The 15,658-nt window shown below is 45.6% G+C and overlaps 1 protein-coding gene across 6 annotated transcripts in view; it reads right to left on the minus strand.

Annotated features, from left to right (window-relative positions):
• Positions 1-15,658, minus strand: part of Nlrc5 (NLR family CARD domain containing 5) — a 73,125-nt gene that overhangs the window by 49,975 nt on the left and 7,492 nt on the right. For 2 of the 6 annotated variants that reach the window (XM_023709362.1, XM_023709358.1), the window contains exons 1-5: positions 9,007-9,080; positions 5,974-6,082; positions 2,816-3,118; positions 1,981-2,040; positions 266-334 (exon numbers count right to left, since the gene is read on the minus strand). In XM_023709362.1, coding sequence (XP_023565130.1) covers positions 266-334; positions 1,981-2,040; positions 2,816-3,107 — 421 coding nt within the window. In that variant the 5' untranslated portion in view covers positions 3,108-3,118; positions 5,974-6,082; positions 9,007-9,080. Of the gene's footprint in view, positions 1-265; positions 335-1,980; positions 2,041-2,815; positions 3,119-5,973; positions 6,083-6,736; positions 6,818-9,006; positions 9,081-15,658 lie in introns of those variants that run through there. The other 4 variants (XM_023709360.1, XM_023709359.1, XM_023709361.1 and 1 more) reach the window with 4 other exon arrangements.

Below are 15,658 nucleotides of genomic sequence, written 5' to 3' on the forward strand. Positions count from 1 at the left end.
AGCCCGCATGACAAAGCTGTGACCTGCGAAATGCTTCCCATTGCTTCAGCTAGACCTTCTCTGGAGAAGCCCCTTGCTGCCTGTGGGGGGCCCTTTCTGTCCTCTGCACACTCAGGCCCTCTGATCCCTGTTTTCGATCCCTGCAGAGCTGATGGACAAGTACCACTGAGCTGGAGGCTTGCCAGCATGAGGCGGGGTCTAGAATCTGGACAGGGCCCCAGAGCAGCCTAATCCCATGTTAGACCACTTCCCATGCTGGACCCACCTTGCTGGTGTTTTCTGCAGTGCTTCTTGTGGGGTGAGAATTCACAACTCTGACAGGGACGCTTGAGCTCTGCAAAGAGTGAAGGAAGAGAGATGGGCTAATTGGGGGTCCTGGGCAGCACCTCCAGGGGGCTCCATTCCACAAGTAGGTGACAACAGACAAGTACCTCTGCACTCAGGGACTATAAGAAGGTGGGAAAGGCTGCATCTACACTGGCCTCTGCTTTGGAGAAGATTTCAGGGATGGACATTCTGGGCCTGGCATCTCCCAACCCAGATACAGATAGCAAGCCTGTGGCCCACAACCTCCAAAATACTCGGTACCATGCAGCATCTCACCGCTGAGGAAGGACCAAGCTCTGTGGAGGCTGACACTTCTAACAGACTCAGCGAGACCTGTGCCCCACCTCCTGGGCCAGGTCTGTGCCACGCCATTTCTCAATGCCCTGAGCAGTGTCCATGCTCTGACTAGGGTCATGAGTCCTGTCTGGTTGCACAGATTGTCAGGGTCCTTTAAAAGCCTTTGTAGAAGAGCTTGGAAAATGCAGGAGAAAAATGAGAGAGACCTGCAGGCAACAAGAAAGGCAGGAGGATATAAGAAAAATTTAAGAAGAAAAGTGCCTATAATCCCAGCAATCTCGGTGACTGAAGCAGGAGGATTGTAAATTCGAGGTCAGTCTGTGTACTTAGGGACTTAGTGAGGCCCTGTTTCAAAATAAAAAATGAAAATAATAAAGGGATGAGGATGTAGCTCAGTGCAAAGATTCTGGATCCCAGAACTACTCTCCTACCAAAGAAAGAAGGGAAAAGATGCTCCCTACAGCCAGCTCCAGTGTCCACCAGAACAGCCTCTGCTGTAGCGTGGGGGCTCTCCTTGCAAAATGCAGGGAGGCGCTGGGACCTGTCTGAGAGTATTTCAGTACTGCAACAAGTCCTCCCATAGTTCCCAGGGGCTCACCAATGAGTGTCAATCAGCCCCAGTCACAAGCACATGACAACTACCAGCTCAGCAATAAGGGCTGGAAGGAGTCAGGGACCTGGACACAGCCTGAAATTTCTGGGAACTGGGGTTACCCGGGGCATGACTGCTGGACCCAGCTGTACTGCTAGAGAAAGCAAGCTTCTGAGACTATGAGGTGGCCAGCAGTTTGTCATTAGTTACCCACCAATCACCAACCACTCTGAGCTCCATCAGAAAGCCACTCAGTGGCTCCCAGGCATGGAGAGCAAGGTCCTGGTGAGGAACAGGGTTAGGGTTTCCTAGTAGAGCCTGGCTGGGGCTCTGGGCGATGAGACAAGGAGTGGGAACTGAGCCAGGGGATTTGAAGGTGGCCTGGGCTGACACTGCAGGCTTTCCTGGGGGCTCTAGCTAGATCCTAGCACTGGCCCCTGATCATACATCAGAAGTGGCGAAATCCATGTGCAGAGGAGGAAATAGCTGTCACCAGCCCACACCAATCTTCTCCATGTTGTGATGGAGAGCCAGGGGTGGTGGCGCATGTCTGTGGTCCCAGCACTTTGGGAGGTTGAGTTTGGAAGATGGCAAGTTTAAGCCCAGCCTGGGAAGCTTACTGACACCCTGTCTCAAAATAATAAAGGCTAGGGATATAGCTTAGTGCACAGGCCTTGGGTTCCATGAGCAGTACTGGGGTGAGGGTATAGGAACTCAACATTGCTCCCCACTTTTCTCCCACTCCCCCCAACCCCAAGCCTTACCATGGTGGAGCTGAGGTTTAGGCTGGTTCTCCTCTTCAGCTTCTAGCAACCTGGGGAGCTCTGCAAGAGAGGACAGAACAGGAGTGTGGGGATGCAGCATGATTCTGGTAGCTCTGGCCTGGTGTCTGCTGAGGCCCGTGCCCAGGAAGGGTGCTCTCAAGGGAGAAATAGTTACCTGTTAGCTAACTACTAGGTGGACAGCTGATTGCGTGTATATATCTAGAGTATGCATGTTTATATTTATGCATGTTTACACATTTGCATGCATGTGAATACCTGTACATACATGTTGCACTGTGCATATCTGCACATGCCTGCACACACATCCCTGCATCCCTCTCATTTGGCCATGGTGGAGCTCCTGACTGAGTTCCTACCTGCTATCAAGGATGTCCCTAACTGTCTTGTGTTTCCCACAGTGCTGGGGCAAACAGATGGTGCTCAAGCAATGCCCTCTGAACAGACTTAAGCCTGCTGCCTCTCAGTAGAGGCCAGAGGTCCCTCTATGTTATTGCTTCTCAGTGTGTTGCAGGAATAAGCCTCTTGCACATCACAGCTGCTTGGCCTTCTGTCTGGAAGGAGCCACATGGGTTTTCTCCTCGCCTCTGGGCTCCCAGAGCAACAGGACAGAGCCAAGGTGGCTGCAGGGTCCCCTGGCCCCGTTTGGTTTAGTGGCACTGGGGAATTTGCTCTGGGAAGTGCCTAGACCTGTGAAATTTTGTTCCTGGCTTGTTGTGCCCTCTTGGTGTGACTTGTGGGACCCTGGGGCCTTCCTCCACCTCTGCTGTCACAGGGGTTGTGCTGGTGGCTCTGTGCCCTCCCCACCTGTCCTTACCATCGTCCTGGCCCCAGGTGCTCAGTAGTAGCACGTCCAGCTCCAGAGGCACCTCCAGCTCCATGCACACGCAGTGGATGAATGTCTGCCAGGCGGTACGCCCCTGGGCCTGTAGCGCCCGCAGCTGCCGGATGACGCTCTGCTCAGGGCCTGGATCATCACTCGAGGCCAGATCCACATCAGGGAGGAAGAACTTCATCTTGCCTCTCAGCCATTCCTGCTTTGTGCTGAGCAGCCTCACTAGCCAGCCACACAGATTCTCATGGCTCAGATGGAGGTTGTCAGAGTCCATGAGCGACTGTCCTGCAAGGATAGGGCAGGCTGGTGAGCTGGGGGCAGATATGCTGGGGACAGGTGAGCTCACAGGCAGCTGGGCTGTGGGAAGAGTGAGTTGAGGGATAGTCAAGAACCAGCCCCAGCCCTGAGCAGCAGATGATAGGCAGCAAGGATCCTCTGACGGGGTCCTCACGCCTCTGCCACCTCTAGCTGCTCCTGCTCTCTGGAAGGCTCTAGCTCACCTCCTGTGCATGGTTTCCCGAGGAAGGATTCCTGTTTCCATGGGTCATTTGTGCCCCTCACCATCTGAGTTCACTCCATGGCACCGGCACCCACTGGCCTGCCCTAATCTTCCGCTGCAATACTAAAACTCCTGCTATCCCCTGGTCATCCAGAATGCGCCTGATTTTCCAGCCTCTCTCATAGTTCAATACACCTGTGCAATTAAGTTTTAGCCAAAGGGACACAAATGGAAGTGTCATCTATGTTTTACTATATTATTTTATTACATTTTGCTTCTTCCTGTTGGTTGAAATATCACTGTGGTGGCTAGGGAGAAGCCAGTGTTGAGGTGTAGGATCAAGCCGCCCTCCTTCCCCAGACTCTGCTTTCAACCTCTAGTACAGGACAGAGAAATCCACTTCTATTCTCTTTAAACTCTATTTTTTAGGGCTCTCTGGTTCTCACAGTGAACCTAATCTCAACTAATACAAACCACCTCTTTTCTAAACTAATTCTCTCCTTTTTGGGGGGTGGGGATGGGGATTGAACTCAGGCCCTTGCACTTGCCCAGGAAGTACTTACGCCCCTGAGCCATCTTCCCAGCCCCAATCCTCTCCTAAACAGGAACTATCAAACAACCTGACGGTTTGAATAGGGACAGACTGCAAAGGGCATTTGCATAGCAAAAGCTTGAATAGTGCGCACTTTCTTTGGACCAACAATTGCATTTCTAGCACTCTCACCTCAGGAAGCAGTCATGGGTGTACACACAATTTTTAATTACAAAGATGTTCACTGCAAGATTATTTATAATGGCTAAAACTTGGATGCAATCTAAACATCCAACAATTGCAGATCGGTTAAATAAATCATAGTCCTAGTAAATTGGAATATGCTGTAACACTTCCACACAGACTTCCTGATATTATTTCCTTAATAATAGTAGCAAGCACATGGAGAATACATGTTAGGCACACTTGTAAGGGTTTCTTGTATCTTATCTAATCCTTGGAATTCCAGAGATTCCCCCACTAACTCCAAAGGAATTGGAGACTTGCCAAGGAGCCAGCCTTTCTAATGGTCACTATCTGTCCTAAGGCTTAGATCCCACTTTGCCTGGACATTCATCCTACAAGGGCATCTCGGCCCTTCTGGCCATCCCTCTCCTGGACGGTGTTGTATGAATCTGTATGTGTACACACATTCCTGCATTCTGCATTCTCAGCCCACGGGAGAGCCCTTGACCGAGGTCCTACTTGCTAGCCAAGGATGCTGATGTCCCTCAGCATCTTATTTCCCCTTAGTGCTGGGCACATGTAAGGAACCCAAACAATGCCCAGTGAACTGAATGGAGCTAAACTGCTCTAATTTTAACTAGTAGAGTAACAGCCCCTTGCTCACACAAGACTTTTGGATTTATGAACTATGCTCATGTCTATGAGTCTCAAGTAGGGTTCACTGTCCCCACAAGTAGCTGGAAAGACTCAGGCTGTGGCAGAGTAAGAGATGTACACCAAGGCTATGGGGAGCCAGGATCAGAACCAAGATTCTCTGCCTTCCAGAATAGGAAATTTCCAGGGCCTTGGTGTCTCCGTGGAGCCAAGCAAGGGCAAGGCCCCAGACTTTGGATGATCCTGGCAAAATGATGTGGCTTCAGTGTAGGGCATGATTGTTTTTCTGGACCCTGGTGTCCAGAGTTCACACTGCCCGTAAAGAAACCATTCAGGGGAGCATGGTGCCAGGGGAAGCAGAGTCCCTGGGAGGTATGGTTGAGGGTGGGGGGTTCCTCATCCTCGAGTTTGGTCTCCTCCAGTTGTTCTAACACATGCCTCTGTTTCTACTATTGCTGTCCCATCCTCTTGATATCAAACTATCTAAGGGAAACCATCCATGGGAGAAAGAGTCATTGTGACTTCCACGGGAAATACCTTTGGGGACAGAGAATTGCAGAAGAAGGATCCTTGGCCACAGTCAGGAGAAAGGGTTCCCACACCAGCTCTGAATCTAATTCTCTGTGTTGGACACTGGGGATGGTCACAGTTACCCTGTCTTTCAGGTTTTTGTCTGGGTCATATTACTCCATTCCCTGTACTATAAAACACACTTTAGCCAATGATAAATGCTCAAAAGTGACACATAAACATTCGTGCAAACATTTAAGAGCCAAAGTGTGAGTTAACATGCCCTCTTTTTTCCTCTGCTTCAGGGGCCAGGAGTTTTCCGTAGTATGGCTATTGCTTTGACCCAGGTCTGGAAGACAATGATATAGGCTAGAGCTTCCAGTCCACTTACAATAGAAGAGAAGCAGGAAGAAAAAAATGCTAGTTTTTGGTGAACAAGCTACTGAGACTTCAGGGGCTATTTGTTACAGCATTATCTAGCAAATACATTCATGTTATGACCTTGAGTCTGTTTCTTCTCTATCTGTGTCTTCATTTCATCATCTGTAAAATGGGCAGGTATGTGCTCAAGGCTCCTCTTGACTCTCTGCATCCGATACATAATTGTCATTCTCATGCCGCATGGGGACAAGGGCAGGTTTGTGGTCTGGGCAGCCCAGGGAGGTACGGCTGGTAGGAAGTGGTCTTGGCAGCAGGAGGGGAATGAGGAATAGATGGTAGGAAAAATGACAAGAGGGAAGGTGAGGGAGAAACACTTACCTTGCTTCTTGGTTCATGGTAGGTGTTCTAGGGTCCCTGGGAAAAGGGCACACTGTGCTTTGTCCTGTGCCTGGAGTGGGGCTTATGGGTTACTTCCATGGTGTAAGACCTGAGGAGAGAGGAAACAGGATGCTGCTCCCACTATTCAGACTTCCACAGGACACTGCAAAAAGGACACCAGTTCTTGCCCCCACTTTCCAGAGACACCCCCAAGGAAACTGAACCCATAAAGGTCCCCACACCTCTATACACATATCAAGTTCTTCCCAGCACAGCTCCCTGGGCCCCTGGTGTTCACACTCCCCACCCTTCATGGAGTTACTTCCTGCCACAACCAGCACACAGGAAGCTCCCTGCCTCCTCCAGCCTGGAGCCTGTGGGGTCCCGGAAAATCCAGCACATGTGTCCCAGCTCATTCATTCACAGGAACACTGGATAATCCTCACTGCACCAGTCAACACTTTTCCCCATGCAGAAGCCCACAGGAGGTTAGGATTCTGTTGGCTGAAGTATTTATAAAGAGCAGAGAGGCAGGCAGGGCGTACAGGACAATAATTCCAGCATTCTGGGGGCTAAGGCAGGAAGATTGGAACTTTGAGTCCAGCCAGGACAACTTAGTGCCTCAGGAAGAGGCACTAAAAATTTAATATTTTTAAATAATAAAATATTAAAAAAGGGCTAGAGATAAAGTTCATCCAATACATAATGGGAAGAAAAACATGACTAAAAGAAAGGAAGGCCAGTGTGTGCTCTGATTGTCTACCTACAAAATAGGAAGTATAGGTCCAGGGCTATAGCTCACCAGCTTAAGTACCTGCCTGGCAAGCACAAGTTCCCAAGTTCGACTCCCAGTACTAAAGAAAAAAATAAAAAAGAGGAACATAAGTAGGAAAGTTCCAGGACTCTATGAAAATCCACATAAATAGCTCACATTCTAGCTAGAGATGAGTATTATAACTGGAAATATGGAAATAAGAACAGGGTCTTGCTGACCAGGTCCTGAGGTACTGATGACATTTTAAAAATACTGTCAGGTTCTAAACAGAAAAAAAAAAAAAAAAATGGGGGCCAGCCAGATAGCTCAGCGGATTAAAGCACCTGCTTAAGCCGGCACAGGGATGGGGTTGTATCCCTGGCATGCAGTGCCAGCTCTGCCCCCTGAGGCACGCTGGGGTGGTGATTGAGACTAGGTGTGGTGGTATGCATCTGTAATCCCAGCACTTGGGAGACTGAAAACAGGAGGGTCACTACGAGTTTGATCTGTGTAGTGAGATCCTGTACTAGATACAGTAATAATAATAATAATAATAACAACAACAGAAGGGAAGCCAGAGCATGAGCCAGGGGACATCAAACCTTGCTGCAGATGGAACACCCAAGTCCTCTCAGAGGCGGAGGATGACACCAGAGAAGTGCAGAGGGATTTGGAGGAAGGTGGGCCTCGTGCCCTTGTAAGATACAAGATCTCTCTCTCTCTCTCTCTCTCTCTCTCTCTCTCTCTCTCTCTCTCTCTATCTCTCTATCTCTCTCTCCTAAAGAGAAGGCATTGTTTGCAAACCAGGAACTGAGAGCAAGACCAGACACCAGATGTACAGGCCCTGCATCTGGGGCTTCCCAGCCTCCGGATCTACAAGAAAGAACATTCTGCTGCTTAAGCCACCCAGTCAATGGTATTCTGTTCTGTAACAGCAACCTGGCCTGAGTAAGACAAATCTGCTGTGACCACAGAAAGTCAAAGAAGAAAACCCCTCCACGTTACCATGCAGATCAAAGGCAATGCCCCTGAACTACAACAGGATGCTCTAGGGAACTTCAGAATATTGCACTGATATCCCTTAGAGAGAACAGGAGACATGGCACGTGTTTACGTGCTTTAAGAACTTCACTATAAAACATTAGAAATTAGAATTGGATAAAGCAACAACAACCCGAGGGCCTGGGGCTGACACTGAAACTGAGCGACAGAGCTTATGTTAGCAACTACAGGGCACTGTGTACAATCCCCAGCATGCTAGAGAGAGGGGGAGAGAGAAAGAGAGAGAGAGAGAGAGAGAGAGAGAGAGAGAGAGAGAGAGAGAGAGAGAGATTGAAGGCAATTATATCAAAAGTTTCCTTGTTCAGAACAAGCAACATTGAAAAGGCTTCCAAGCTAGCTGCCAGCACACGTAATCTACCTCAGGACACGGGATGATACCTCTTGAGCCAGTGTCTGGGCAGGAGCTGATGTTCAAATGCCTGGCTCCTTCCCCTGCAGAACAGCTCCAGGCTGCCCTCAGGGTAAATCTCAGGCTGCCGCAGCTGGCTCTTTTGACCATTTGCCTTTCTGGGCTCCCCTGCTTTTCCTGTCTCCATTTCCCATCCCCTACTGGTGCTTGCTTGCTTCACCTCCCAAATAAACTAGCTGTGTTTATCTCATGGCTTGCTGATGGGGGAATCCAAATGGAGTCAGAGAGAAGACTTGGCCGTACGTACAAACCTACACGCACACACACTCTTTTACTTAGCATTTGTGCAACTGTAACTGCAGGATGTTTGTATACATAGAAAAAAATATATATATATATGACTTACATTGATTGCAAGCTGGAAGGACACATATGTCCGTGGGACACAGCAGATCTCTAACAAGTGTCACCAGTGGCCACCTGCTGTGCATGTGTGCTATGCCACGTGCTGTCATGTGCTATCTCACTGACTCTTCACAAGAAGCCTTTGTCAATACAATACTTCCAGTGTGTCCATTAAACAGGGGAGAAGACTGAGGCTAAGCAAGTTGCCCTGGGTCACTGAGATTCAAGTCTAGGTAGTCAGGATCCCTTTATACAAAGACAAGAAATAAATTCTGACACACCTATATGAAATGGCCACTTGCAAGAAAGTCAGCTATTTACAAACTGACATGGAAAGAACTCCAAAGTCCACTACAAACAAATTCAAAATTGAAAAACTACATGTCTCAGTTATTTTTCTCTCATTGCTGGGACAAAATACCCAACACCCAAAATTAGGGAAGGAAAGGCTTATTTAGCTCACAGTTAGTGGAGGTTTCAGTCCATACTCGGTGGCTCCAAGGAGAGCTGCACCAGCAGAGAGCTCCCATTCGTGGCAGTGGAAGACAGCAAAGAGCAAAGGCAGAAGGGAGGAACCCAGGCTGCCGCAGCTAGCAAGCCTCTCCTCTTTCATTGCCTTCAGGCCATCTGTCCCAAGGCGGGTGTAGCACTCACACCCATAATCCCAGCATTACTCAGACCACAATCCCAGCCTTGGATCATAAATTAATTACAAACTCTAGAACCGCACCCCACTGACTGCATGAGGCTTTGGGGAGACAACTACACACAAACCGTAACACTGTGTCTCCTATATATGCCTTAAGTGTGTATGTTCCTGTCTATTTGCGCATACGCAGGGACCAGCTCTGGAGGGCTACACAGGAAATTGGTGACAGGGTTGTATCTGGGGACAGAGCCTGGAGCATGCAGAGGGAGAAGCGCTCTTTTCTCATTTGGATCACTTTATACCAACCAAATTTTTAAATATTCACTATTTGATTTTAAAAATGTATGAATACTGACATCTCTAGCTAGAAGAGCAGCCAGGCATGGTAGGATACACCTGTAGGCCCAGCTGCTCGGGAGACTGAGGAACCAGATCAGCTGGAGGCATTGGGGCTAGCCAAATAGCTCAGTGGATTAAAGTGCCTGCAAGCAGGCCCAGGGGCCCATTTGATCATGACCTGTGGCCCCACCCCCAGGGCATGCTGAGACAGCATTTGAGACTGGGCGTGGTGGCTCCTATAATCCCAGCTCTTGGGAGGCCATAAACAGGAGGATCACTACAAGTCCAACCTAGTAGTAAGACACTGAACACCCTGTAGACCCTTCCCTAAAATACCAAAAAAAAAAAAAAAAAAAAAAAAAAAGTTGGGGGCAAGCTTGAACAATTTAGCAAGACCGTGTCTCAAAATGAAAACTTAAAAGGGCCAAGAAGGAAGCATAGCGTGAGGCTGCGGGTTCAGTACCCAGGACTAAAACAAAAGACCTAGATCACCATTTCCTCAGTGAGCACAGACAAGATGTGATGACCAAGCATAAAAGCAACTGCGGGTGGCTTACAGAACTGGAAATCCCCTAGAGTGTGAAATGCGAGCACAGAAATAGGGAGGCAGTTGACAGCTGCACTCTGTATGGCTGACTATTGGGATTAAAAGTTAGTTCATCCCTATTGAGGAAATATTTTATCATCTTTGCTAGTTTAACATTTTTGTATGTCGCAAGGTCAATATTATTATTTCCATAAGAAAAATGATGGCCAAAGTTGAACAGACAATGCAATGAAAATTTGCTAAATGCCAGGTAAACACCTTTTTGGATTATTGGTTTCAATTCCCATATTTCTATTTGAGGACCTCTTGTGGGTTTCAAAATTTTCCAGTACAAAACTAAGGTCCCGATCTGTCCCATGAATTGCTCCCTGGCCACCAGCCCACCTCTGTGAAAGGCAGCATCTTGCTTCCATGAGCTTGAGTCAAAGAACACTTAACCAATTTATTTATTTTTGAGACAGGTTCTCACTGTGTTGCTCAGCCTAATGTAAAACTTCTAGGTGCAAACAGTCCTACCTCAGCCTCCCACATATTCCAGGCTTATTTTCAAAAATCAAACTTGGTAACTTTAAAGTTTTCTTCATTGTGCCCCCTTCCCGCTTATTTTTGGTTAACTTTTGGCAGTTGTGTTTTCAGAAAATTGTTCCTTTTTTGTCATGATGTTTAAATAGAGGCTATCTTGCCAGGTGTGGTGGCACAGCCCATAATGCCTGTTGCCTGGGAAGCTGTGACAGAAGGAATTCAAATTAGAGTCCTGTCTGAGCAACTTAGCAAGACCCTGTCTCCCACCACACTCCCCGCAAGAAAGAAAAAGACTGCGAATGTAGTTCACTGTGGAGGCCCTGGGCTCAATTGCCAATCTCATAAAAAAGGAAAAAAGAAAAAGATAGCTTATAGTTGTATGGAATATTTTCTGGTAATTTAAAATCTTTTCATGTTTTTGCATTTAATGTAGTTCATATTGCTTTGTCATTTTTATTACTAGATTTGCCACCAGGTGGTATCTCATATTTAAAAAATAAACTTAAATTTTTTACTAATAATTATCTTAAGTGTGTGTATTTCTCAGGTAGAGTATAACTTGATACATGTCTACAATCTGTGATGATCAAATCAAGGTAGTCAACATTTCTATCTTCTTAAAATTTTGTTTCTGGGGTGATAGCTCAGTGGCATAAGTGCCTGCCTGGAAAGCATAAGATCCTGAGCTCGATCCCCAGTACCAAAAATAAATAAATAAAAAATAAGGCAAAGAAAATTTTTGTTTCCATGGGCACTGCTACGGGAATTTTTTTCTTTCTAGTTCTGTAATTTTGCCTTTCCTTCTCTTTCTTTTAAAACTAAAGTTGTTTAAAATTATAAACTTTATTGCTTGGGCCCTTCTGATCTTTTTCTTTTAAAAATAATAAAAGGAAATGCTTTGGATCAATTCCCATACATTTATATCAAATGTTTATATTATTAAGTACATCATAATTATAATTTGGAACAGAGTTGTTTAATTAAGGGATTTTTAAGGCTTCATCATTAATTTTTAATTTTTTTTTTCTTGGTGTATTATACAAAGAATAAGACTTGGGGCCAGGGAGACAGCTCAGTGGAATAAGCGCTTGCCTGGCAAGCACAAGGGCCTGAGTTCAATCCCCGGTTCAGCAAAAAAAAAAAAAAAAAGAATAAGGCTTATCCAATTTCTGCTTTAGAAAATATGTTCAAGATTTTTCTTTTTTGCTTGGTATACAAACATTTAAAACATGGTGTTGTTGAGTAAGGATGAATTTCTATCTCGTATTATACCACAGAAAAGTCCACATGTGGCCAAAACTTAGAAAGTAACAATTCATGATGCACATTGATATTTTTTAATTTAAATTTATTTATTTATGTGTGTGTGTGTGTGTGTGTGTGTGTGTGTGGCCAGCTCAGCCCACCAGGGGGCGGGGCTGGCTGGCATGTGGTGCTGGGGGATTGAACCGCAGTCCCTGTGCTTTGCTAAGCTTGTTCTAAGTAGGTGCTTTAGACCACTGAGCCATCTCACCAGCCCCACATTGATATTTTTCTATGTATTTTACAGCAAAAGGTTAAAACACTTAAGGACTAGAATAAAACGTAGGCAAAACTTTTAGAAGCTTTTTTAAGGGTTAGAAAGATAGCTTGGTGACTGGGCTGTGGGTTCAACCCCCAGTGAAATGGACCTAGAAGCTTGCTCTGCGGCGCCAGTGGGTGAGCGAAAGCAGGCTCCCTGCCTTCAGCTGTCGTGCCTGTCTCATTTGTTACCTCGCATCTCGTCCAGGCCCCTGCTCAGCTGTGCACCAGGATGCTCATCACGTAAGGAGCATCTGCATTACAAGGTTTCTCAGTTCCGCACTTACCTAGCAGATCTCAGCTTCCTTTAAGACCTTGGTGGTAACTGAAGGATTTACAGAGATGTCGCATTGCCAATTCTTACAATGTCCCATTCCAGATCCCTGGAGTAATGACTAGAGGTCGCCAGTCATTGTCCTAACCTGGAGGCATCTTATTCCAGAAAAGCAGAGCCTCAAAGACCACCTTGTGAGGAAGTCAGCCCTCCAAGCAGGAGCAGTGCCCCCGTGACAGGGATCCAAGGCTGCTCGCTAAGCAGGAGCCCCTGAGATCAGAACTGTCCCCTCAAACGATGGGTCTCCCAGGATTCAGTCCTGAGACAGGGACAGTCCTGGTCAGCCAGGCCACGGTCAGACCGAGATTACTAAACTACCAGCTGTGCGATTCCCAACCCTTGCCTTTGTTCTCTTTTTCTATAAAGACCCCAAGCTTCTGTCAGCCTCCCAAAGATAGACCTTGAATTCCTTTATCTGTGCTGATTGAAGCTCCTTTCCTGCCCTTTACTCCTGCTCATTTCCTTGGTTGATTTTCTGGGATAAGTAGCCAAATGAGAGCTGGGGCTTTTGCTCTGAAGCTCCAGTGAAACCAGCCTTGTCAAAATAAAAAAGTAAAATAAAAAATAATGTTGGAGTATAGAGGACCTTGCTAAGCATGACACACAACTCACAAATCATAAAAAGCTAGACAAAATGGATAACACACAAATTGAAATTTTTGTTTTGCCAAAAAAAAAAAAAAAAGGCCACAAGTAAAGAAAAAAAAATATGTGCTAGTTATATCACAAAGACATGGATTTTTTTAATATTTTAAGAACTACAACAAATGATAAGACCAGTGACCCAATAGAAAAGGCAAAGAATGTAAGGCTGAGAGAAAAAGAAATACCCATGCTTTTAAATATATGAGAAGGTATTCAATCTCACATAACATGACAGAAATAAATTGTAGAACTAAAAATACAAAAAGATAAGCCCTTTTCTAGCTCTTAGATTTGTGAGGATGTTACACATTTGGGAAGGATGTGAATTAACGGGCACTTTGATGAATCCTTATCTATCAAAATTGCAAATGCCATATACTTACTCCTCACAACTCCATATGCAGGCATTTAACCTACACTGTAGATCTATTCAGAATGTGCAAAATAACAGATGCTCAGAGTATTTAATGCAGGCTTTCTTGTTGTGTTAGCTTTGCGTCTGTGACAAAATTCCTGAGAAAAACGACTTGAAAGAGGAAAGGTTTATTTTGGCTCACAACTTCACACCTTGTAGCCCATAGTTACCCCAGCTTCTGCTGTTTGTGGGCTCAACATGAAGCAGAACATCCTGGTGGGGTGCTCCGTGGTATACAGGGGTGCTCCTCTTGTAGATAGGAGGCAGAGAGAGGAAGGATGGGGAGGCGATAAGATGCGTCCACAAGGACCTGTCCCTAAAGACAACTCCCTTCAACTAGGCCCCACCTCCTACCCATGTCCACCTCCTAGTGAGGTAGGATGAAAGAAATAAAGACAGGTGAAAAGGAGATAAGGAAAACGATGACTAAAACCTGCATTTTAAGAAGGTTGCAACTTCCGGGACCCAGCTGAGGTTCTCCAAGGCTATCTGTACCCCTTGATTCATTTAGGCTCCTTTCTGCCTCAATGTTCACACCTAAAATCCCTCGGAATACTGCAGCATGTGCATACACACAAGCTTGATTAAGGAAGTAAAGGGCAAAAACCTAATCTTAAACTAAAGGAATACACTGAGAGAATTCAAAGAACACTTAAGTTACTCACCTGCAAAAAACCCCGTGGCTTCATGCCTATAAAATGAGCCATTGGTATGTGTGTGGGTGTCTTTTCCATAGATTTCCATTCCCTCAAGAGAAACATTAATGTCCCCAATCCCAGAAAACAGCACAACTCTCTCTTGAGGACCTGTACTCTATTTCTTTGAGCATGTACTTTAAAAATTTCTGCCTGATAAATACCTTTATGCTTCTTACCGATGCATCCCAATAGTTCTTTCTCTGCAGTCTGTAAACTTACTCTGTGTGTAACAAGGGCTTTGGCTATTTATCTTTTCACGTATCCTTGGGAACCTCCTCGTACCCTGTTGGTGATACTCATAGTTCATTTAGCTGTGATTCAAATAACGGATCAACCCACTGACAAAGTTAGAGCCCTTTGGGGCCAATCACTTCCCCAAAGCTTCGCCTCTGAATATTGCTACATCGAACATTAAGCCTTCAAGACATGGGCCTTTGGGGACATTGCACATCCAAACCATAGCACTTGCAGTAGCAAAATACTGGAAGGAATTTAAGCTTCTCTCAAAGAGTACTTGGGACCATTAAATTATGATGTATCTCCACAAAGGAATTCTACTCAGTCTTAAAAGGAAACAAACAGAACTGTATGGAATAATATGGGACAGTGTCCAAAATATATTAACTTTTAGGAAAAAGAGCAAGGGCAGAACAACATACAGAATATCCTCCATTGTGCAAAGAAGAAATAAATAAACATGTCTACAAATACATGAATCTCTCTGGAAGAAAGTCATAATAGAAAATGTCTTTATTCAGATGAACATTTAGAGCTTTATGACATATGCAGGTTTAAATGAATTTTTAAAAGTTGATTGCATTGATTATCTGAATTATATTCATCTTAAGATTTCTTATTGTTATAGGCAACTAAGTTAGATAAAAATCTTGTAGGTAGTCAGACAGGGCTGGGCCCTTGAAGGAGCCAGTGCAGAAGATGAGATACCTTACAACTGTGAGAGAGTCAGGCACTTTTGCTGTGGGCCAGACCTCAGGACAAAAGATAAAACAAATGCACCCACATACTTCCCAGGGATAAACATCAGGAACTGACATTGTAAGTAGGTATCAATCCCCTTGAGAAAGCCAGAAAGAACAACTAACACAGTCTCTATAGGAAGGGCCCCTGTTCTGTATTCATGCCCACATGACTTTCTTCTCCATTTAATTCTGATTTCATCAATTTTATCTGAGCAATTATACTCATAATTGCATTGACTACAGTTTTGGTCCACCTCACGCCCACTTTATGGTTTCCCACCTTGGACCATGCTCACCTCATGGGTTTGCTCTATCAAAATCCCTAGAAAAGGCAGGGTCCTTGGCAACCAATTTGAACCCCTTCTGTCTCTCTCGGACAGACGCTTTCTTTCCCCTAATAAATATATTCTGTTCTTAACCTCTGTT

The sequence above is a fragment of the Octodon degus genome, unplaced genomic scaffold (assembly GCF_000260255.1).
Source record: "Octodon degus isolate 3935 unplaced genomic scaffold, OctDeg1.0 scaffold00011, whole genome shotgun sequence".
Lineage (NCBI taxonomy): Eukaryota > Metazoa > Chordata > Mammalia > Rodentia > Octodontidae > Octodon > Octodon degus.